Source organism: Nematostella vectensis, chromosome 12, assembly GCF_932526225.1.
Source record: "Nematostella vectensis chromosome 12, jaNemVect1.1, whole genome shotgun sequence".
In the NCBI taxonomy this organism is placed as follows: domain Eukaryota; kingdom Metazoa; phylum Cnidaria; class Anthozoa; order Actiniaria; family Edwardsiidae; genus Nematostella; species Nematostella vectensis.
Genome location: NC_064045.1, coordinates 10281282 through 10305825, shown reverse-complemented (window position 1 = coordinate 10305825; position 24544 = coordinate 10281282). Strand labels below are relative to the sequence as shown.

The window sequence follows — 24544 nt, the reverse complement described above, 5'->3', positions numbered from 1 at the left end:
TCGTACCGTTTTCGGACTTCATCGGTCATTTACGAATTACTTGCATTACCGCGAAGCGATGCAGTGTCGTGTTTACTTTTACATCTTCTAATGATTGTGGTGAGGTTTTACCTAAAAATGCAAAAGAAATAGCTTGTAATGGCCTCTAAGACTTCCAAATTAACCAGTTTCATTCGCCAGAACTATTTAAAGAATGAATATATGTGCATGGCTTAAAAAAAACATAAAATAGTCCCGAGGGCACATCGTAAACTGGATTGTGATTTTTCTTTCGTACAAAACTCGGAATAATTAACTTTGCAAGATCTCCAACTCATAAGCATCTTACAAGAAAATCAAGTCATGGAATCACTCAAAGAAGAGAACAATCAGATGAGGAGGGAACTAAGGATTTTACAAGAACGGCTTTCGGAACAAACAGGGTCGCATTTTGGCGCCGATTTTTTAAACGAGTTGTGTTCTCTTGCTGACAATCTGCAAGAACTGCAAAACCGTTTGACCGCAAATTCCTCAAATGACAGCGTTCAACGCAGTATTAACCATGGTAAGATATGTTGTATATTTTATACATTAATGACAACGATATTGTTTTTTATTATGCTGTTTTTTCAGTAGTTTATCGCTTTCAAATCGCGCCACGGTCGAAGAATGTGTTTTGAATTCGATAAGAATTCAATTAAAGTTTACCAAACTTCGAACCTGTCCTACACTCTGCTAAACATGATTTTTAATCAGTCAATGTATGTCTGTGTTTTTGTTGTGATTAAGTATAAAGGTATGTTACTGTAAGCTTATTCTATTCCCGAATTGTGTGCTCGCGGATTTTCTATCTAAAGTTTTGTTTAATGTCTTTGGGGTTTGACCCCGCTGCGATTAGTACAAAACAACAGCAAGATATTTTAATGTATAGTTAAAGGTCACTTTGGTATCAAAAGCGATCACTCCAAGTAATGGACCACTACTAATCATATTCTCCCCCGTATTCTAAACCCCGGGGGCCACTCCCTAAAAGAAATGTACATATGTTCGTCCTATCCCTTGGGGTATAAAATTCGCCTCAAGTGCTATTCCTTAGGGTCTTCTGGAAATCTGCTTTCCCTTAGGATGTCTACCTGGGGACCCGACCACAAAAAATACAAATCCACCAGTTACAGTTTGTAAGACTTTCTGTTTAATCAAATTTCAATTAGTCGTTAATTAAACTCAGAAATCTGATAATTCATTTGTTTTATCTGCTATCCCTTAGGCTGTCTACCAGGGGACCCAACCCCAAAAAATAAAAATCACACTTCCTGTTACAGTTTGTAAGACTTTCTGTTTAATCAAATTTCAATTAGTCGTTAATTAAACTCAGAAATCTGATAATTCATTTGTTCTATCTGCTATCCCTTAGGCTGTCTACCAGGGGACACAACCCCAAAAAATAAAAATCCCACTTCCTGTTACAGTTTGTAAAACTTTCTGTTTAATCAAATTTCAATTAGTCATTAATTAAACTCAGAAATCTGATAATTCATTTGTTCTATCTGCTATCCCTTAGGCTGTCTACCAGGGGACCCAACCCCAAAAAATAAAAATCACACTTCCTGTTACAGTTTGTAAGACTTTCTGTTTAATCAAATTTCAATCAGCCCATCTCATGTCAACTGTCAACTAAAATAAAACTCAGAAACCTGATAATTCGTTTGTTTTATCTGCTATCCCACACCCATTAGGGTTAAAATTCATTTTCTCGAAGAGCATATGTAAATTTTTTAGGGAGAGTCCCCCCCCCTGGGTTATAAACATCCATTCAGAACAATTTCTCCTTTTTCTATTTTTAACAACTTTGCCATTGTTTTAAATTTTTGCACTCTAAAGCCCACCCTCTAGGAGATTAGTACTGGTTACTGATTGATAAGTAACTATAATCTTGATTTTTGTCCCAGTCGATGTCGACACCTTGAATGATGACATCAGCAGAATCAGCAGGCTGTTGCACAATATACTGAAATATGATGGGACACAACTTTCATCGCTAAGACAAGGTGCAGTAAATTATGGTGCCTGCAACACAACCCTTCTTGTTGATTGTGATTTGTTGCTGTTTTGTTGTTGTTTTGGTTAGGATGTTGAAGATTTTGATACCATACACTGCTAACAGAGGATTTTCCCTTGTGTTTTTTGGCTACATGCATTGTTTATAAATAAACAACACAATATGCTGGAGATGCGAATCAGCAAGTAAATTCCCAAAATAACAAATAAAAAGAAAAGCTCCGCTAGCATTGTGACTTCAGATGACCAAGTAGTAGTGGTGTTTATGATGATGATGATGGTGAGTATGTGATGATGTAGTGTGGTGGTACTGCTGTGGCCATGATAATGGTGACTTTTCATACTTAATCATGATGGTGATGATAAAATAGTGATGGTAATTGTAGCAGTAGTGGGAGCAATTCACCCTTTTGGAGCTAGAAAGTCAGAAATCTGCAAATATTAATATCCTTGCCACACTTGAATGAATCTCTGTGTATGCACCGCTTTATTCATTATTCCTATATTTCTGTATTTCTTTCTCCTGGAAAATGGAATAATAGTACAGGGCCCCTATTGCTATTCTCTTCTATAACTGCGTGAATCTAGAATCATTTCTAGGGGTGCCATGCTTTGTTGTCACCATTTTGTTTGTACGAGGCACATGCGGCTTGACTTGTCGGACCTTTTGCAGGTTGTTTACAATTTTTTGGACTTTGACCCCATTAAACACACATGACTTTCTAGCGCTGAAAGGGGGAATTGTTATGGAAGTGGTGGTTTGTAAAAGGAGAGGGGGTTAGGATTTAGTTGACTAAATCGCCATGACATATTTTGTAATAATATTATAATATATAGGGACTCTTTGATGCTGAAATTTTTCTTTATACAGGTTCCAGAACAGTGGGGTCCTCCAGTAATTCCCTCACTGATAGTATCACCACGCCCCTTGTAGAAGATCTTATAAACCTTCCTGGGCCTGTCACTGAGCATGCCATTTCCAGGGCCTTGCACCAGCAAGTGGCATTTGGAAACAACATGGTAAGATTAGAAGGCGGTTTTTCTGGAAACAATATGGTAAGATTAGAAGGCGGTTTTTCTGGAAAAAACATGGTAAGATTGGAAGAAGGTTTATCTGGAACAGCATGCTAAGGTGGGGAGGCAGTTTGCAACATGGTGAGATGAGGAGACGGTAGGTTTACATGGAAATAACATAGTAAGATTGGAAGAAGGTTTACCTGGAGAAAACATGGTAAGATTGGAAGGCGGTTTACCTGGAAACAACATGGTAAGATTGGAAGGCGGTTTACCTGGAAACAACATGGTAAGATTGGAAGAAGGTTTACCTGGAGAAAACATGGTAAGATTGGAAGGCGGTTTACCTGGAAACAACATGGTAAGATTGGAAGGCCGTTTACCTGGAAACAACATGGTAAGATTGGAAGGTGGTTTACCTGGAAACAACATGGTAAGATTGGAAGGCGGTTTACCTGGAAACAACATGGTAAGATTGGAAGAAGGTTTATCTGGAAACAACATGGTAAGATTGGAAGGCAGTTTACCTGGAAACAACATGGTAAGATTGGAAGGCGGTTTACCTGGAAACAACATGGTAAGATTGGAAGAAGGTTTATCTGGAAACAACATGGTAAGATTGGAAGGCGGTTTACCTGGAAACAACATGGTAAGATTGGAAGAAGGTTTATCTGGAAACAACATGGTAAGATTGGAAGGTGGTTTACCTGGAAACAACATGGAAAGATTGGAAGGCAGTTTACCTGGAAACAACATGGTAAGATTGGAAGGCGGTTTACCTGGAAACAACATGGTAAGATTGAAAGGTGGTTTACCTAGAAACGATGTGGTAAGATTGGAAGGCAGTTTACCTGGAAACAACATGGTAAGATTGGAAGGCAATTTATCTGGAATAACATTGTAAGATGGGGAGAGTTTATATCATTGGAAGGTTGTCCAACTTGCAACTTGATAAGATGGGAAAGGGTTTTTTACATGGGATGAAAGGTTATTGCAGACTGACAAAAAGCTGCTTCTAAAAAAGGTTGGTAAGATGGAGAGGAGTTTGATACAGTTGAGTTATGAAAGTTTGTTGTAGATTGGCACAACTTTGTTGATAAGTCACAACTTTGTCAAATAAAAAACGGTCTATGTACTGTAGGATAATAAGCCATCCTGATGATGTTGGTGATAAAAAAAATATTTTTTTATGCCATCTGTCATGCAGGTCAAGCTTGGCCCAGTACTCTTATCAGTCAACACCTACGCCCCCCACACCCACCAGGGCGTGTTACAAAGCCCACAAGACAGGAAGTGCTTACAGAACATTGTCAAGCAAGTACTGAGAGAAATGTCAGACACAAGTCACCCTCAGGTCTTTGTTATGAGGTAGGATGTGTGTTATGCAGGGGTTTCATGTTAGCCGCATTGTCACCAGTTTACTTCCGGAGGTCTGACAGAAACCTCAACCGTTAAAAAACAAAAGAATATATTAGAATCCGAGATATTTAACATATATATTTATTTAAGCACATCCTCAAAGAAACTTCCAATAGACATACTGCTTTCAATATTTTGAAATATTTTTCACGTTTTCTGTTAAAAATCATCTGCGATTGTTACCGGAAGTAAACTGGTGACAATGTGGCTTTAAGTTTCAGTGTAGGTGGTGGAAATTGATAAGTAGGAGGTTGAAGTTATTAGTTCAAATAAAACATTAATCGCCTTTTTTTAAAGTAGCCGGCGCTCAGAAAATAGTAGCTGGCGGTTCTGCCGGCTGCCGGGCCTAAATGAAACCCCTGTTATGGTTAGGGATGATTTAATAGATAAACTTTAGATGAATGCATAAGCATGTGTCCTTTGTTTCCTTAGAGAGTCTCGATCAGATTGGTTTGAGGAATCTTCAGTGCCCCTAAAGATTTTCAATAAACTGTGTAAATGAGATGAACATTTTAATAGCGAACTAAAGTAAAATCCTCTGGAATCGCTAATGGAATTCAATCCATCCAACAATACTGATCATTTTCTTTTTGTATTCCTCTCCTAGTGGTTGTAATGGCAGCGGGAAGAGCTGGCTGTCTCATGCCTTAGTAAGACAGATTATGGAGGAATCTGAGGGAGGATTAGATACTGATATTTGCAAGGTTTGTGCAAGGGTGTACAGTAACAGAGTGTTTGGCACTCTTCCCCCTAATAAACTCACAAGCCATATACTTTATACTGTATAATCATTCCAGTCTGCCAAATAGTATTTTGCTATTGTAAGTTTAGAAAAGGTTATGGTTCCCAGCAATATTCATGTGGCATGGAAGGATTTTATTGAAAGTCGTCTGTGTAGGACAGAGCAAAAAATGGCAAGTTTTCCCAAAATAAGGATGGTTAAGTTTGGTAAGCTTGAATTTTTGCATAAAGGTTATATAAACCAACATATCAAAAAGCATTTTTTTCTAATGGATTCGTCTTGGAGATATGAGGCTTGAAGTGTAATTTTCAAATGTTCAAATTATGAATTCTCGTTTTTAGGGAGAAGTTGGGCTCTGATCAGAAATTAAGCCAACTTTGCTCGCTTATATCTAAATTTCATATCTTCAAAATTTCTTTAAAATTTGGAATTAAGGTCAGACGAACCTTATATATGGAGAATTGGAAAATTTCATGCCATTTTTTTCCCTCTGTCTCTGTGTAGGGCTTTTGTATTGTATGCTTTTATTAATTGTTGTTTTTTTCTTTCAGCATTTCTTAGCGTCGTATACTGTCCTGCAGTCTCTTGGTTGTTCAAAGACGGCATCCAACTCTAACTCAACAAGAATTGTAAGCAAAAACATCTTGGGGATAAAAGAATGCAATTTATATAGCTTTTGGGAAATTTTAACAAATTTTGCAATCTGCATAATTGCCCTATAATTCACAATTTTAATTTCATAACTTGCTGAACAAATGTGCATAATTTGGCTGATAGAAATGCATAATTCTGGAAGGCCTGCATACATATGATGAGTATTTCCCAGTCAATAAATCACTTCCAAGTCAATAGTATATATGCTAATCATTTGTTTTTAACCAAGGTTATTTTGAAACCTGAGGTTGTTGTCAGATCTGCGTCTAACCTTAAGTGTTGTCTTAGGGCTAGTTAATGAGGTTGTTGTCAGATCTGTGCTAACCTTTTGTGTTGTCTTAGGGCCAGTTAATGAGGTTGTTGTCAGATCTGTGCTAACCTTTTGTGTTGTCTTAGGGCCAGTTAATGGAGTTCTACTTCACAGGTGGCACAGTCAGCAAAACGAAGATCCAGTGCTTTCCTCTAGTTGGGGTATGGAGTATGAAATGTTTACTTAATAGGTGACTTGCGCTAAGAGATGATTTGACTGTTTGGTAGATGCTTTCATAACAGCAACAAAAACAACTTATTCGACGCTTTTCAAAAAAGCCAGAATTCTTTTTTTCTGAATGGGTTTAGTTTTATTCAAAGATTTTATATTTGAGTGCTGTAGTCCATTCTAAATATAAACATTTATGAAAAGTGTTTTAATAACATTATAATGATACTGTTTTTCTTTATTCAATTTGTTTTACCCTGAACCAATACACCAGAAATTATCTCCATTTCAACATAAATTGTTGTTTTCAAAAGGCTTAACAGCAAAATGTTATCGTTTTAAATCAATCCTGACCAATGTATTTTACATGCCTCATTCCTCTCCTTTTTAGTCAAGGGTCACTAACCCCTCTCCTGGTGAAAGGAACTTCCACATTTTCTATCAGCTTCTAGCGGGAATAACCCAGGAGGAAAGAGGTAGACACTGTAAACTTAGCTATTTTTAAAAACAAGATTCAATGGATACTGGTAGATGGGGGGTACCTACTGTAGTAAAAATTTACCAAATTTTAGTTTCTAAACTTATTTAGATTCTAGAATTTTTTGCTGTAGGGATAATTCATATTATTTGGAACATGAAATGTTATGAAATAACATACTAAGTTGAAAAAATGATGTCTCTAAAAACTACAGATGTATCTATTCTGCAGTTTTTTGTATTTTATCCATAATTACATAACAAGTATGTACATTTTTGTGGCACAGTGGGGGCATAAGTTTTACGCCAAAATAGTACAGCCTCTAAAAGCAAATCTGATAAGGGCATAAAGGTTGCTGTCTATAGTCAATTTGATAGCAGTTGATATGAAATTATGCTTAGTGAAGATAACAGCATTTTGTCCAAAATTAATTTGTCCCCTCCATGACAAATCAGATGGAAAGAAAACTATAGTTGTTATGAACACAACCTTTCAGCCAAACTGCATCTTCAAGGATATGCAGCCCAAAACCTACAGTATCTGAACCAGAGTTCCTTGCCTAGTGACTCTGAGGAAGCAGTGCTCAGAGCAAAGTTCGAAAGGTGGAGGGTGAGTACCTGCTCCTGGAAAACATGGCCTGTCAAGAAAAAATGAAGACAATTTGTTCCTGGACACACATTTTGTCCAGATAAATTGTAGACAATTTTGTTCTTGGATTGGACGACTTGTCCAGGTGTTTTGTTTTCCCTGACCAATACAGATCTTTCTGTAAATGCTACCAAAACATGTTCAAGAAGTTTGCCACATTATTCTCCATGAAAATTTATTTTTGAGGTATTTATCCACCTAATATTTCTTATCCCACATAACCAAAACCTCAAGAAGGGAGGGACCTTTGACCATAATTAACCACAGAAAAGTTTAGTTGTTAAATTTTGAAAACCATCATCGGGAGTGATATGCTGTGTTTACATTATCCACAAAGGCATGACCGTCACATGGATTTACAGTATGTCCTCTGTGTCATTTGCTATGCTTTTGGTCTATTTAGACAGGGCTGGCAGCTCTTACAATCAAATTTGATGATGTCCAACGAATCCTTGCGGCAATACTTCTACTGGGGAATGTCCAGTTTGTTGAAGGAGAGGGAATGGAGCTGGATGTCAAAGGCAACAATGGTATGTGACAACCATAGCAGAGCAAGGCAAGGGTATGGGGGATTGAGGGAAAGAAGTAATGTACTTATAGAATTCAACATTGGTATGTGGCAATCATAGCAGAGCAAGGCAAGGGTATGGGGAGGGTAGGGAAAGAAGTAATGTACTCATAGAATGCACTAATGATATGGTACACTCATAGTAGAGCTAATGATGAGGAGTAAATTGGAGGGAATAAAAATAAGAGAAAGGAGAAAAAAGGCTTCTCCATGAAGGTTGAGGGGTTGAGGGAATGAAGTAAAGTGTTTTTAGAAAACATGGTACAGTAATGTACACTAACACTCATATCAGAGCTATTGATGAGGAGTAAATTGGAGGGAATAAAAATAAGAGAAAGGAGAAAAAAGGCTTCTCCTTGAGGGTTGAGGGAATGAAGTAATATACATCAAAAATGAACAGTAACAAATATAGAAAGTCCATGGATAGGGAGGTAACCAGGAACTTTATTTCAAAGAAAACAGGTGGAGGAACCGGTCAAAAATAAATAAAAGCTTGAGAAAATTAATTGATCAAATGCAAAAATGGTAATATGTAACAATTATAGAAGATCTGTGGTTCGGAAGAAAAGAAGGAGACCAACCTGAATTCAAGTAAAAGGAAAAGAAACGTAAAGGGGAAGGTGCAAGAATAGGAAACAGAAATCATGGGAATAAGGGGAGATTGATTTTAAGTAGAATGAGTTTTTATAGAACTGTACAAATATCCTGAGAAGTCATACGATATAGATGACAATGGGAAAAGTATAAAAATTGACAACTCCTCAAGAGTCTGGGGTTTTTAAGGGATGATGGGAGGTGCATACGTCCCCAGTACATCCCTACCTTTACGCTTGAGAACATAGTCTACTAAAGTCATCTTTGATTGTTTTAGAGATCAAAGCTGTCGCAGCGTTGCTTGGGGTGTCTGGCGTCTCCTTATATCGAGGTCTGACCACAAAGACCAAGACCCTCCGTGGACAAGTTCTCAGATCCCTCTGTGATCCTGAGATGGTAAGAAGTGTGCATTGAAAGAGACCATATCAGCCACATATTTTAGTGATAAATATAGACAAAATGTGAGGAAATCAAGAGCTATCCTAGAACATATGTTTATACTTCAAAAAACAAATTGATGGAAAATATTGCAAAGGCATCCCCAAAAAAGTTGATGGAAATAGGCTGCCATATTTTTATTGTATACAACTTTTTCTTAGGTATGGGGCTCATGTGGTTATTTGCACCACATTGGAGCTCCACTAAAATCACTCTTCAGACCTGCAAGTGCCCTTTTAATACAAGCTGTTTTGTTTTTTCAGGCAAACCAAAACAGAGACTCTCTGGCACAAGCTCTCTACCTGCGAACAGTTGCTGCCATCGCACGTCGCATCAACAGCTTTAAACGCCAATCATCACCAGTTATAAATGGTTCTCCACATGGCTCCTTTGAATCTCTGCGCACCCCTCCCCTCTCTCCTGAGGTGCTAGATGTAACGGCAAGGGTGGGGCTCTCTGATGGTCTCCTGAAAACACCTCCGCAGGGTACAGGTAGCTGTAGTTGGAATCGACATTAATGGTATTTGTTGTCTTTTGAGACACTAGGTCATTGAGCACTAGGTCATTTGCAGGATAGGGCTGGTAAATGGCCCATCTAAGAAATTTCAAGATGGCAAGTAGGATGTTTTAAAAATCCAAGAAAATAAGATCTTGCTTTTCTTAAGATCCAAAAACGAGAAATTGAATCTTCAAAATCTGAGATGCCTTAGAATTTGGCGAGAAAATTAGTATTTCTAGCAGCTAGTCACCCCTCATGATAACATTTCATTGATTTAAAGGTTTTAATTGTTTCTTACAAAATCTGATTCAAATAGTATGTGGCAAGATGGAAATGGTACAAGGACACACTCTTACACCCCACCTTAAACCTTACCTTATACCTCTACCCTTTGCCCAATCTCACTCTACTCCCCACCTTACACCTCACCCTGCACCCGGCATTATACCCCACTCTGCACAGTTCAGTACCTAGAGAGGGATTTACAGTCCACAAAAAGGGATTTACAGTCCACAAAAAAAGATAATCAGTTTTTTCCTTTAAAAGTAAAAACAAGCTGAGCTGTCGAAAGTTCAATCCCTATTGCTTGAAAAAGGAAGCCCACACCACTGGTCTATTGTGCCACTTCTGTTGATGGAAAATGGGATTTTTTTAAATTTAGGCATCCCAAACGGCACCCACATTGGCACATTGGTTCCAGGTGTTAGTGGTCTTGTGTCTGTTATGGATATGTTTGGATTTGAGAATTGCGAGGTGAGTACAGTCCAATTGAATTGCCCACAGACCATCTGTCACCACTATAGCTGTCACTACCACCAGCCCCATAATTATCACTATGTCATCAGATACAGGACCAACACTAAGGTCTAGCAAGACCATTTTGCTTTCATGTTGGGGGCAGAGTCTCAGTCATTCTGTGTATTTGCTTATAGGGAACTTTTTGTCCATAAATCCTTTGTTAACTCTCCAGACAATGCCATGGATAATTTTTGGTGTATTGGACGACCATCTGATTGTGCTATGTACCATGTGTTTTAAAATCAGGAAATTTTTGACAGCCGATGACTTTTGGACAGCAGCCTAAGATGGGGCTGCAGGCATTGTGTCTTTGATTTGTGTCAGGTTTTGTGACAGGTTTTATGTTTCCTCTCCAGTTTTAGAATAAAATATAATTACCTGATACGTGTGCTAAGTGTATATATGATACGACCTTCATTTAATTGTGTACACAGGTGAATGGCCTAAATCAGATATGTGTCAATCTGTGTGCAGAGACAATCCAACATTTTTACAACACACGCATCTTTAAAACCACAGAGGAATATTGCAGGTATGTGCAAGAGAAGAAAGTTAATAAACCTGCTTTATTTACTGTATACATTATGTGCAAGAAACAGTAAAATTTGAACATTTTTGTTAACTCAAGGATCTTGACAAATAATTATTCTCCATATTGATATCTGATTTTGCAAGGATCTTGACAAATTATTCTCCATATTGATATCTGATTTTATCTGTCCACTTTTTTTAGGGAAGAGGGCCTTCTGTCAGAATTGGACTTAGACTATATTGATAATGCTGCTTGTATAGAGCTGCTCACTTGCCAGGTAAGAATACAGACAGTACCACTTGCCACAGAATTTGGTTCTGGGAGGATTTCTACTCCATGTATGTCATAAAAACAGATCTTGAAATAAGCCCATCCCTCGTCCCTCACATAAGTGCCTTTTCTAAATACAGTAAGCTGCTCCCCAGAATAAATAGCACGCCTTGTACATGAGAAATTAAAATCCCTGGAGCTTTTTCAATCAATTTCAGTATCTCTCATTAAGGATGCTGTCTATTTTTAAATGCACCCCTTCTGTCAGGGGATCATAACTAGGTGGTACAAAAATGTTATACTGTTTATTTTCAATACTTTTTGTTACAATTGTTCTTGAGACTTTCTGACTTTTCAATCTTGCTATATAACAGAGTGCTGGTGTTTTGACACTGATGGACAAAGAGTGCTTACTTGCAAAAGGCTCCCAAGAAGAGTTTTTACAAGAGGTCCGTGACCATCACTCGGACAGTGAATGGTGGGTAGACTTTGCATGACAACAACACCAAAGCCCAGAGCAAGACTCAGTGCTACAAGCATTCACCCCTCCCCACTTTGACTTCCAAAAAAATGCTTCTTCTGTTAAAGAATTTTGAAATCATGAATACTTTTTTGCTTATGATCTAGGCCCCCTCCCCCTACACTCCCCCTCATCAAACCTTGGGTACATGCCTTAGAGACAGAGCAAACAAAAATATATAATAAAAAAATATATATCAGCTCAAGATTCTGCATACAAGGAGCTCCTCTGACCAAAAGCTCAATTCCAAATTTTAAAGAAATTAAGAAGATATTAAATTTAGATATAAGCGAGCAAAGTTGGCTTAATTTCTGATCAGAGCCTGACTTCTCCATAAAAACGAGGAGAATTCATACTTTAAACATTTGAATATTGCACTTCAAGCCTCATCCATATCTCAAAGACGAATCCATTAGAAAAAAATCTTTTTGACATGTTGATTTACATAACATGAGAAACCTCTATGCAAAAATTCAAGCTAACCAAACTTAACCAGACCTTATTTTGGGAAAACTTGCGATTTTTTTGTCTGTCTGCCTTAGACTCCTGAATAAGATCTCCTTTTGTGAAGACAAATGGCATATTCATGTTGTGTGATGTTTTCTATCTTTTTTTAACGTTCATCAGTGCACCTAGATTGGTGTTTAACAGACTAATTGTACATACACCTTTTGCTAGCTAGCTTTCTCAAGTGCTGATATTTCTGCCGCTAGGGTATCCACCATGATTTTTGGCTGTGGGCTGCTCCATGTCATAATAAGTTCTCTCCTTATTTTGAATAAAGTTATCTTTCTCCACTATAAATTCACCAAGATTAGCCTTTAATAATGACAGTATATACCTATTTCAAAAAACGTTGTCAGTGCGAAACGGCAAATGGCAGTTCTAGGACCTAAAGGAACCATGGGTCTCATTAAATTTCTACTAAATGCTGAAGAATATGGATAAATCAAACAATTATCCATTAAAGATCATCAATGTATGTCTCTGACATTGCTAGACTTTATTTAACACCTTTAATTTTACGAATGATTAGTACCCAAAAGCACCGTTCAGGCTTAGAACTGCCATTTACTATTTGCCGTTCGCCATTTGCACTGACAACCTTTTTTGAAATAGGTGTATGTAAAAACCACTTTGTGTTTTGTCTTCAGGTTCTTTGACCCTGATCCTAATAGTACTGCGTTTGGAGTGTGTCACTATGCAGATAATGTAGGTACTTTCAAGAAACTCTCAACCTCTTGTTTTTATATATAATGTTGCATCAATAATCAGTTTCTGTAATTTTAGGTTGTTTATGAAACAGAGGGTCTGCTTGACAAAAATCGTGACACCATCCCTGATGATATCATCTGCGTTTTTTCAAGACAGGTCAGGGGCTGCCCTCACAATCATTTTTAAGGATAGAGCACTGCCTTTCTTGTTCTGCAACTTGTTATAACCACTGGGATAAGATAAGGTTAATTGGATGTGTCAGAACCTGCTATAGAAGTTAATTAATTATTATTGATTATTAGAACTGCAGCTTTGGCTTCGCCACCCATCTGTTCATGAGTGACTTGAGGACAACTCAAGGACAGGCGGCATCCCCCAAGGGGGTACTCCACAGGATTTCACCCAGCCAGGGACAGGATTCTGGAAGGTACTGGGGGGTGGGGTGGGGTGAGGTGTGTACTCCACAGGATTTCACCCACCCAGGGACAGGATTCTGGAAGGTACTAGGGGGGGGGGGGGGTGGAGATGTGTACTTCACAGGATTTCACCCACCCAGGGACAGGATTCTGGAAGGTACTGGGGGGGGGGTGGAGATGTGTACTTCACAGGATTTTACCCACCCAGGGACAGGATTCTGGAAGGTACTAGGGGGTGGGGGTGTACTCCACAGGATTTCACCCACCCAGGGACAGAAGGAATTCAGGGTATGACTTCAAAGTTCTCTCCTCGTAAGAATTTTGGGAGCTTTTGAAAAAAAAGATATGCAGCAAGGTGTTAGAAAGGTTCTAAGAAAAAGGGGCTGTTCTCAGAAAGGTTTTAAAAAAAGGGGCTGTTCTCAGAAAGGTTCTAAGAAAAAGGGTCTGTTCTCAGAAAGGTTCTAAGAAAATGGGGCTGTTCTCAGAAAGGTTCCAAGAAAAAGGAGCCGGTCTCAGAAATGCTCTAAGAAAAAGGGGCTATTATCAGAAAGGTTCTAAGAAAAAGGGGCTGTCCTCAAAAAGGTTATTAGGAAAAGGGGCTGTTCTCAGAAAGGTTTTAAGAAAAGAGGGGTGGGCCGTTATAAAAATAAAAGAGAATGAGAGATTGGTGAATTATCTCATGCTGGAGCTTTGGTGTTTAAATGACACCTGTATATATCATTTTTTTTTTCATCAACAGCTCACCAAGTATTGCCGACCTGGGGCTAACCACATTCTACCAGGACGTCCAGGTAATTAAAGTATAAGATAATAAAAATGCTCCCTGTTGCTGTGGCATATGTACCCATCATCCGGCTCGTCTGTGTTGCATTGTGGGAAGGGTGCTCCCCATTACCATGGTTTCCTTACCCATCATCATGAATCGGAGTGTGTGTTGCATTATGGGTAGGCTTCCCCCTGTTGCTATCGTTTCCTTACCCATCATCTTGTCTGTGCGTATTGCATTGTGGATAGGCTGCTCCTTGTTGCCATGGTATCGTTATGTCTCAACTGTTTGCTTAGAGCAAGTTAGATGGGCTGGTGAAGACGCTGGTCCAGGCTCGCCCTTGGTTCATCAGATGTATCCGTGGAAATGCCCGCGAGGAGCCTGCCAGGTTTGACCGCAACACTGTCAATCAACAACTGAGGGCGCTACAGGTCTTTGAGACGCTTCAGATGCTACAGTCAAGTAGGTAGTCTGTGGTGCAAGATATATGTGGTCTGGTCTGATTTGAAGGCATTTTATCAGGGTAGTAATGAGGTATTATATGGGATCAAAATTATGTTGGTGCAATCAGTCTCACATTTTAAAAATGTTTGGATCACGGAAATTTTCTCGGGTGGGTCAGGGATAATTTGCCCAAAAATGTACGGAAACATGGTTTTACCCAATTTTGGATCCCTGGGATTGGTATCACTTGAATAATTTACCTTGTTGCCACCCTGATTGTAATTGCAAATCCATAAAAAAATACTCTGAAATGCCAATTTGAAGAGTTGGGCATTATAGACCAGAGTTTTATTCTGCTCTCACTCTTTCCCAGGTTTTGCCAATCACGAGAAATTCCAGTATTTCATCAGCAGATATGGCTTCCTGTGTCCGAGCAGGATCATAGGACACGAAGAGTCTGGGGCTGAGGATTGCAAGAACATTCTGGAGTCAGTGCTGAGTGCTGGTGATGTCTCCATGGCAACGCACTTGTTTGGTTCTTACGCATTAGGGAAGAATTACGTCTTCTTCAGGTACAACATGTTGTCGATCGATTGTGACATCTTTTATAAAAATGTGGGCAAATGCTATGCTGCAAATATTGTATTTCTTCAAAATTTGCTTTATCATTTTCACCTGTTCTTGTGCATAAAATGTCTAGCGATCAAACAAGTACATTTCATTCGCATGAACCGGCGATCACTTACGTGAAGCAAAAACCCATTTAGGAATTTTAAATAACATGGGGCATTCAATTGCACGTTCAGGCAATCGATAGCGGCATTGGGCATGGAAGAGAATTGATAAGAATCCATCAGAGCGGGAGTTTATACCATTAAATTGAGATGGACGAGTGTGGGTGGAATCGCTGATGTGCCATTCATTCAAATCCATAGTACATTTGCTGAATGAAAAACAATCATTTGAATCGACACATGTATCAGATAAATAATTCCCCCCCCTAAAAGATCCTATCGGTTTACCCTAGTGTTTGCGCAGGGAGAGAGGGGTTGGGGTGCTGGCTTTATATGTATGTATCTATATATCTATCTATTATAAAAAAATTGGGAGCAACTTCAGAACACCCACTGCCGTGGTCCGCACTCCGCAGTGAAGCTGTCTTTTTGATTCATCTAACGAAATTATTTAATTGATCTAAGTCATTGCTACCGTGGTCCGCGGTCCGCGGTCCGCAGTGAAGCTGTCTTTTTGATTCATCTAACGAAATTATTTAATTGATATAAGTCACTGCTACCGTGGTCCGCGGTCCGCAGTGAAGCCGTTTGTACATATTTATAGAACGGAGTATTAAATTATAAATCTAACTGATCTAAGTCACTGCTACCGTGGTCCGCGGTCCGCTGTGAAGCCGTCTGTGCATATTTATAGAACGAAGTATTAATTATAAATCTAACTGATCTAAGTCACTGCTACCGTGGTCCGCGGTCCGCAGTGAAGCCGTCTGTGCATATTTATAGAACGAAGTATCAAATTATAAATCTAACTGATCTAAGTCACTGCTACCGTGGTCCGCGGTCCGCAGTGAAGCCGTCTGTGCATATTTATAGAACGAAGTATCAAATTATAAATCTAACTGATAAGTCATTGATACCGTGGTCCGCGGTCCGCAGTCCCCAGTAAAGCCGTCTTTGCATATTTATTGAGCGAATTATTAGAGAATAAGTCTAAGTAATCCAAGTCACTGCCACTGTGGTCCGCCGTCCGAAGTAAGGAGGTATTGATGATTATTTTCTGTATAGTTTTGTTAATAAAGTTTAGTCTCACTTTCCAAACATACAATACAGACGCCGGATGAATATGACTAAGCCCTAGACCGCGAACCAACCAATTTCGCATTATGGATAGTAGTCTTTGACTGCGGACCGCGAACCAACATAACATATCCGATTATAATTTAATTGTGCAATGATGGATATTTTATATTGACCGATGAAATTTACAGGCCTTAAAATGTGGACGGGTATTCTGAAGTTTAGCCAAAATGTGTTAAATTTACTTGTTTTGTTTTTTGTGCCAAGAAACGCCGCTTTTAAGAGAAACTGTGGGACTTATAATTTTCATGTCGTACTAAAAATGGCTGGGGTTTTTTTCTGCCGCTTCCGTAGTAGTTTATATTGACCGATGTAATTTTGAGGCCTTAAAATGTGGACGGGTATTCTGAAGTTTAGCCAAAATGTGTTAAATTTACCGGGTTTTTTTCTGCCGCTTCCGTAGTAGTAGTCGTTTTTTAAATTTCTGTTATAGGATGAACGCGGAAAGAAAAAATCGCGTGTCATCTATAATAGCATTTTTAAAGATTATAGCAATGTGTTTAATGGAGTTTCTGTCCCCAGCGAGCCAATGAAAGTACAGCTTGAGCTCAGGCATGACAAATGGAGAGAGTCCGCTGCTATCACCCCGCAGGCGCATAGCATGGCTGCTAATATCAAGTAAGCCCAAAATCTTCCCAACATGCTGTTCGCTTGTAACTAGATGCGATCCTTAGTGCAAAGTGATAAAGACGAGTACAAAATAACCCCAAACAAGGATGCCATGCAGTTTAGTCTCAGAGCCAGGTGCGGATAGAGTTAAGGTGGATAACCACTCTCCCTTTTGATTAAAGTGTTTCTATTAGACCCCGTCCCCACGTATCCGTTTTCTTTTGGAAACGCAACCTTTTTGTTCCGTTTTCAAAAAGATCCGCGTCCACACGAAGCGTTTAACTTTTGATACGACACGTCCCCACGGAAACGTAAAAAAGATACGAAAACGATAACAAGCTCTACAGCGCATGCGTACTCGCGCGCCAAGTGGGACTGGACCTGAGTCATCACGCAATCGTTTTCGAAAGGTTCCGTTTTCGCCCGTCCCCACGGCACCGAAAGGGTATCGTTTTCAAATTGTTCCACTCTGGAGATCGTTTTCAAATCGTTCCGTTTTCGGTCATCGTTTTCGCGTTTACGTGTGGACGATACCCGTATCCGTAACAAAAAGGTTGCGTTTTTAAACGAAAACGGAAACGTTGGGACTTGGTCATCAAATAAGGTTTCACTTGAGAAACCACGTCTCATTGGCTGCAGTGGTTCAGGGCTGAATCTGGTCTCTGAAATTATGTAAATATTTACAGGCCCCTAAATAAGAATATTACAGCTTTCTAAACCTGGAATTGTTTTTTTTTTAACGCTTATTTCGCTGATACCCATGAAGCACTGCGGGTTACGACTCATGGATTCTCCGAATGTAATAGCCTCATTTGAAAAAGGTGTAATACATTATTATAAGGCTCAAACTCGTGTATTGCCCCTGTCATCCGCGTGGGTCCGCCCCTGATGGTATGTATGTTACAGACACTCCCGTCCCCCTTCTGTTCCTACCGACAAGGAGTTGCGAGTGGACACGAAAACTGCTGAAGAAACTTGTTGTCTCTACGGTCTCGATATGGTATGTCTGGTATTCCTTCATGCACATCTGGTAGTTTGCTTGCAGCCGTTTTTAGTGTCAGTCACGCAACGCTTCCCTCCCTCCCTCCCTTCCCTCTTTGGGAGGGAAGCAGTGCGTGACTATTCCCTACCTGCATAGGCGCGCAAAGGCTTACTTTACAGCTAAAGCGCTTTCTGCTTTCGGTCTGTTCACCATCATCTCTCCTAGCATGTGACATAAGTTTTTTTAGAGGTTTGGAAACAGGCAAGCATCACATCATTCTCTAAAGGACCATCTTGGCATTGAGGCGTCATGGCGTTAAGGCCGTTTGGGGGAAACTCTAGGCCTTCAATTTGGCTCTAAAGATTCTGGCCTTTCGGCACTCATCTTATTGAAGAGAGGGGCGGAGTTTCCAAAATAACACGCACAAAGAAAAAAATCCGAATGATGATAATATAAATACCCTGCAGAACATTGAGACGGCAAAAAATATACAATTATCTGTTCCTGACCCAAAACTATGATTACCATACTGGGAAAGTGCTGTATCACATTAAGTGATCCCGAGGCGTCCCCCAAATCCCCCTCACAACACTTCTTTCTCCACCCCGTCCCCCTCACGCACATCCCTCTCACAAATTAAATCTTATTTTATCCTTACCACACAACATACCTACCCACTACTACCACCCGGCTCTATACATGTCACAACCCCCTTTCTCTCCCCCTCATACCTATTTAACCACCCAAGTACCCCCCTACTCACATCACCTACACCCAACCACCCACTTACCCCACAACAAGCACCCCCTCATGCCTAACCCCACAAACAGCCCCATACCCACTTTACCCATACCACACCATCATACAACCCACCACGATTATTCCAAGCCCCAACACAACACCAACACCCACCTAAGCCCCACACACAGACACATACACTACCTCCCCCCTTATACTTTCCTACACTCTCACCTAAAAAATACATACCTAACACGCCCTACACAAGCCATACCCCCGCCAACAAACCACACACCCCTTTCCCCCCCTTCCCCCCCCCATGGCCACAACACTACTCACCCTACAACACACCAGACCAACCACACCCTACAGCAGCCACTAATCCTACAACCAGCGCTCCCCCCAACACCACACCCTACATACAGCCCAACCCCCCTCCAACCACACACACATCTACCCCTCCACACATAGCCTACTACCTACACACCATAGCATCCTACGACTCTATCAACCAACCCACAACACACCAACCAGCCACACCCTACATCAGACACAACCCCACAACCACCCCCCCCCCCCACAAACACCCTACATACAGCCCCCTCCCCCATGATACAAACATTTACCCCACAGCACAAAACCCAACTACAAACGAACACACCATATGACCCACCCTACCTACCCACAAACCAACACGCCCTACAACACTCACACACACCTCCTGTTTCTTCATTAGCCTTTTCCTATTCCGCCCTAGTCCTCGTGTCTCCTACCCTCGGCACCCATCACTTTTCACCTCCCTAACCGCGCCTGACTAGCCATCGATCTTGCTCCCTGACGATAAATCGTGGCTAGAATTAGTGTGGTGGCACATTTATTCCTAAGAGCTCTTATGAAATTTCTCACATTATTGTTTTATTTCTGTGTGTTTGTGTATCTCCTTTTATCAGCCCGCCAGGTACACGCCATTCACTTCTCTCGATTCTTTGTATTCCTGCCGTTTCTGCTGCCTGTGCCACCGCGTATTATTTTCGCTCAAAATAGGCCATCGCATAAACTCACCGCTTATCAGCCACTATCTATTATCAGCGCGCATTGTTACACAATCTCTCTTTACACGACACAATATAACACCCCGAACTCAAGGAGCCAACTGTCCTATACTTATATAACCACTATCTGACACCTATTTGCCATCCATTTCTTTCTTTTATACCGTATCTGCACGCCTTCATATTTTATTCCTATCACCGGCCTTGTAATTCCATTTAAGTGTCTACAAGCTCACATTACACTCCACAAGATTGAACAATATGTTATCACGAGAAGTTATCAACATGTAATTATCACCTTCCTCCGAAGGTCAAACACACAGTTCTCCCCTAACATCTCACTGCTAGCCTATTTCTACCTCTCATACATAGCCACTACTCCGACCCTTACAGCCCCCAATGCAATACACCATATAAAATAGCCACACGTACACACGCACCAACGTCCATTACCACACATTGTATTACCCCACACACCCACAGTTAAGCCCCGACGCCTCGTTACGAATACCAGATTAAAACTAAAACTGAGAAAAGCAAGAATAGATGAATCTAGTGTTTGAAAATTTTACAGCCTCCTTTTTGTAGAATCAAATGATGTAAACTCACACAAATTCTTCTTATGTCTGATTTGTGTCTATTTTGATTCCAGACTGCACCACCGCCAGTGCCCAAGAGTCGACTTTACACCATACAAGGGAACATGAAGATGGGGTTCCCTCAAACTCGAATAATGAAACAGGACTTTACAGGTATGCTGCCGAAATGGTTGATATTGGTAATTTAGTGTTGATAATTTTAGCGTAGGTAATGTTGGTGATGGTAATTGTGTATTTAATTACAATGGTAATTGATGGTGTGGTGATGGTGATGGTGATGGTGATGCTAATGGTGATGGTGATTGTGATGGTGGTGGTGATGATGATGGTGATATTGATGGCGATTATGGTAATGGTGATGGTGAGGGAAGTGGTGATGGTGATATTGATGGTGATAGTGATGGTGAGGATTGTGGTGATGGTGACGGTGATGGTGATGGTGATGATGGTGGTGGTGATGGTGATGGTAGTGGTGAAGGTGAGAGTAGTGGTGATGATGGTGGTGATGATGATGGTGATAGTGAGGGTAGTGGTGATGGTGGTGGTGATGGTGATGGTGATGGTGATGGTGATGGTGATGGTAGTGGTGAAGGTGAGAGTAGTGGTGATGATGGTGGTGATGATGATGGTGATAGTGAGGGTAGTGGTGATGGTGGTGGTGATGTTGATGGTGGTGGTGATGTTGATGGTGGTGGTGATGTTGATGGTGGAGGTGATGTTGATGGTGGTGGTGATGATGATGGTGATATTGATGGTGATGGTGATGGTGATGGTAGTGGTGATGGTGATGGTGCTGGTGATGGTGATGGAGATGGTGATGGTGATGGTGATGGTGATGGTAGTGGTGATGGTAGTGTTGATGGTGGCGGTGGTAGTGGTGGTGGTGGTAGTGGTAGTGATGTTAATGTTAGTATTGGTTGTGGTGTAGATGATGTGGTGTAATAGGTGATAGAAATGATGTAGATGATACTTCCGAACTTGACAATAGTAAAAATTCAACGCTTTTTGCCATCACACAGGGGGCAGTAGTGAAGTTCTTTTTCACAAGGGCGAGGTAGTCAAGGTTTTGAGTGCCTCACGCAAGCGAGGGTATCTCATTGCTGAACACAAGAATGGCTCCAACATACCCATTCCCCATCAGCTGATGGAACTCAAGGTAAGGATGATATGACATGTCCAGCATACTGATGAAACATAAGGTAAGGATGGCATGACATGTCCAGCATACTGATGAAACACAAGGTAAGGATGGCATGACATGTCCAGCATACTGATGAAACACAAGGTAAGGATGGCGTGACATGTCCAGCATACTGATGAAACATAAGGTAAGGATGGCGTGACATGTCCAGCATACTGATGGAACATAAGGTAAGGATGGCGTGACATGTCCAGCATACTGATGAAACACAAGGTAAGGATGGCATGACATGTCCAGCATACTGATGAAACACAAGGTAAGGATGGCGTGACATGTCCAGCATACTGATGAAACACAAGGTAAGGATGACATGACATGTCCAGCATACTGATGGAACATAAGGTAAGGATGGCGTGACATGTCCAGCATACTGATGAAACATAAGGTAAGGATTGCGTAACATCTCCAGCATACTGAGGGAACATAAGGTAAGGATGATATGACATGTCCAGCATACTGATGGAACATAAGGTAAGGATGGCGTGACATGTCCAGCATACTGAGGGAACATAAGGTAAGGATGGCGTGACATGTCCAGCATACTGATGGAACATAAGGTAAGGATTGCGTAACATCTCCAGCATACTGAGGGAACATAAGGTAAGGATGGATTGACAAGTCCAGCATAATGATAAAACATAAGGTAAGGATTGCGTGACATGTCCAGCACACTGATGGGACGAGTAAGTACGCAGCTGCTTTGTCTCCTATTATCTTTGTTCTACAAAGGAGTTCTTTCGTCTCTATTCTTCTCGTTCTTTGTGTCGAGGTGCGGATATTGCTCATTTGCCCAATCAAATTGCAGCTAGTATGTCTAGCATACCAATGGTACTCAAGGTAAGGATGGCATGACATGTCCAGCATACCAATGGAACTCAAGGTTAGGATGGCGTGACATGTCCAGCATACTGATGAAACACAAGGTAAGGATGGCATGACATGTCCAGCATACCAATGGAACTCAAGGTTAGGATGGCGTGACATGTCCAGCATACTGATGAAACACAAGGTAAGGATGGCATGACATGTCCAGCATACCAATGGAAGTCAAGGTAAGGATGACATGACATGTCCAGCATACCAATGGAAGTCAAGGTAAGGATGGCATGACATGTCCAGCATACCAATGGAAGTCAAGGTAAGGATGACATGACATGTCCAGCATACTGATGGGACTCAAGGTAAGGTGGCGTGACATGTCCAGCATACTGATGGAACATAAGGTAAGGATGGCATGACATGTCCAGCATACTGATGGGACACAAGGTAAGGATGATATGACATGTCCAGCATACTGATGAAACACAAGGTAAGGATGGGGTGACATGTCCAGTATACTGATGGAACATAAGGTAAGGATGATATGACATGTCCAGCATACTGATGGAACATAAGGTAAGGATGACATGACATGTCCAGCATACTGATGGAACATAAGGTAAGGATGACATGACATGTCCAGCATACTGATGGAACATAAGGTAAGGATGATATGACATGTCCAGCATACTGATGAAATACAAGGTAAGGATGATATGACATGTCCAGCATACTGATGAAACACAAGGTAAGGATGACATGACATGTCCAGCATACTGATGGAACATAAGGTAAGGATGGCGTGACATGTCCGGCATACTGATGAAACACAAGGTAAGGATGACATGACATGTCCAGCATACTGATGGAGCATAAGGTAAGGATGGCGTGACATGTCCAGCATACTGATGAAACACAAGGTAAGGATGGCGTGACATGTCCAGCATACTGATAGAACATAAGGTAAGGATGATATGACATGTCCAGCATACTGATGAAACATAAGGTAAGGATGATATGACATGTCCAGCATACTGATGGAACACAAGGTAAGGATGATATGACATGTCCAGCATACCAATGGAATTCAAGGTAAGGATGGGGTGACATGTCCAGTATACTGATGGAACATAAGGTAAGGATGATATGACATGTCCAGCATACTGATGGAACATAAGGTAAGGATGGCGTGACATGTCCAGTATACTGATGGAACATAAGGTAAGGATGGCATGACATGTCCAGTATACTGATGGAACACAATGTAAGGATGATATGACATGTCCAGCATACTGATGGGACTCAAGGTAAGGTGGCGTGACATGTCCAGCATACCAATGTAACTCAAGGTTAGGTTGGCGTGACATACACGCGGACACCCACCACACGCCCGTGACATCTATCCCAAAACCCACCGCACGCCCCGGATATGCTTCAATGCTCATAAATCTACCAAGTGGGCTGGTCTTCACGGATTTTTTTTTGTTATTTTTTTAGTCGTCGCCAACACCGTCACCTAGGTGACAGCCTTCACAAACACTGGCTCCTATAGGTAACCTCTTTTTTACCACACTGTCACCTAGGTAACAGCCTTCGATTTCACCGTTTCCTAGGTAATAGCCATCACTCGCAAAGTAATACTGTTCTTATAGGTTCCTGACATTGCTTGAAAATTGTTATGCAATGCTTTGGTCACTGGTGTTGATATGAATGTAGTCAGATTTATTTATATTATCTAAGAAAAATCGTAAGAAAAAAACAAAGAAAATGTGTTTTCTTGGTCCGCAAGACAACTTAAACTTCGTGCGAAATACTACGTAATGGAGAAAATGGCTTATAAACGGTATTTAACACTTTTTTTTGGGAAAAGCCACGCCAAAATGTAGTCTAAGAAACATTAGAATAGAAAAGTTAGTAAAAGCTTTTGATTTTGAATCAGTAATTTCACTTACAATTACATCATACTCTCTTGCATAAATTTATGATTCTAATGTAAATCTTAGCTATTAATATATTCCTGACAAATTTATAACCATAGAATATGTAATGCTAATAAAAGTTTTTCACTTTAAAGTCTTCGCCGTTCATGTTTTCTCTTTTCCCTTTACTGTTTGCACTCTAGCTGTAGTTTTATAGCAAAAGT

General features: G+C 40.5%; 1 protein-coding gene across 3 annotated transcripts; it reads left to right on the top strand.

Annotated features, from left to right (window-relative positions):
- The first annotated feature begins 42 nt into the window (after positions 1 to 42).
- On the top strand, positions 43 to 24474 carry LOC5514535 (unconventional myosin-X). Of its 3 annotated transcripts, none has more exons than XM_048719797.1 (27): positions 43 to 544; positions 1929 to 2027; positions 2909 to 3057; positions 4259 to 4419; positions 5078 to 5174; positions 5764 to 5841; positions 6263 to 6337; positions 6736 to 6820; positions 7319 to 7431; positions 7874 to 8000; positions 8910 to 9028; positions 9334 to 9556; positions 10231 to 10322; positions 10802 to 10899; positions 11101 to 11176; positions 11544 to 11647; positions 12844 to 12901; positions 12980 to 13060; positions 13207 to 13331; positions 14060 to 14111; positions 14383 to 14548; positions 14904 to 15102; positions 16924 to 17019; positions 17917 to 18010; positions 20435 to 20534; positions 21401 to 21537; positions 23899 to 24474. In XM_048719797.1, exons 1-27 carry the CDS (start codon positions 343 to 345, stop codon positions 23923 to 23925), a joined length of 3033 nt encoding a protein of 1010 aa, XP_048575754.1. In that variant the 5' UTR covers positions 43 to 342; the 3' UTR covers positions 23926 to 24474. The 3 variants fall into 3 exon arrangements, with proteins under 3 accessions (XP_048575754.1, XP_048575755.1, XP_048575753.1); XM_048719798.1 differs by lacking the exon at positions 23899 to 24474 and adding an exon at positions 22978 to 23097 and having other exon boundaries at positions 9334 to 9562; positions 21401 to 21580; XM_048719796.1 differs by having other exon boundaries at positions 44 to 544; positions 9334 to 9562.
- The last annotated feature ends 70 nt before the right edge of the window (positions 24475 to 24544 follow it).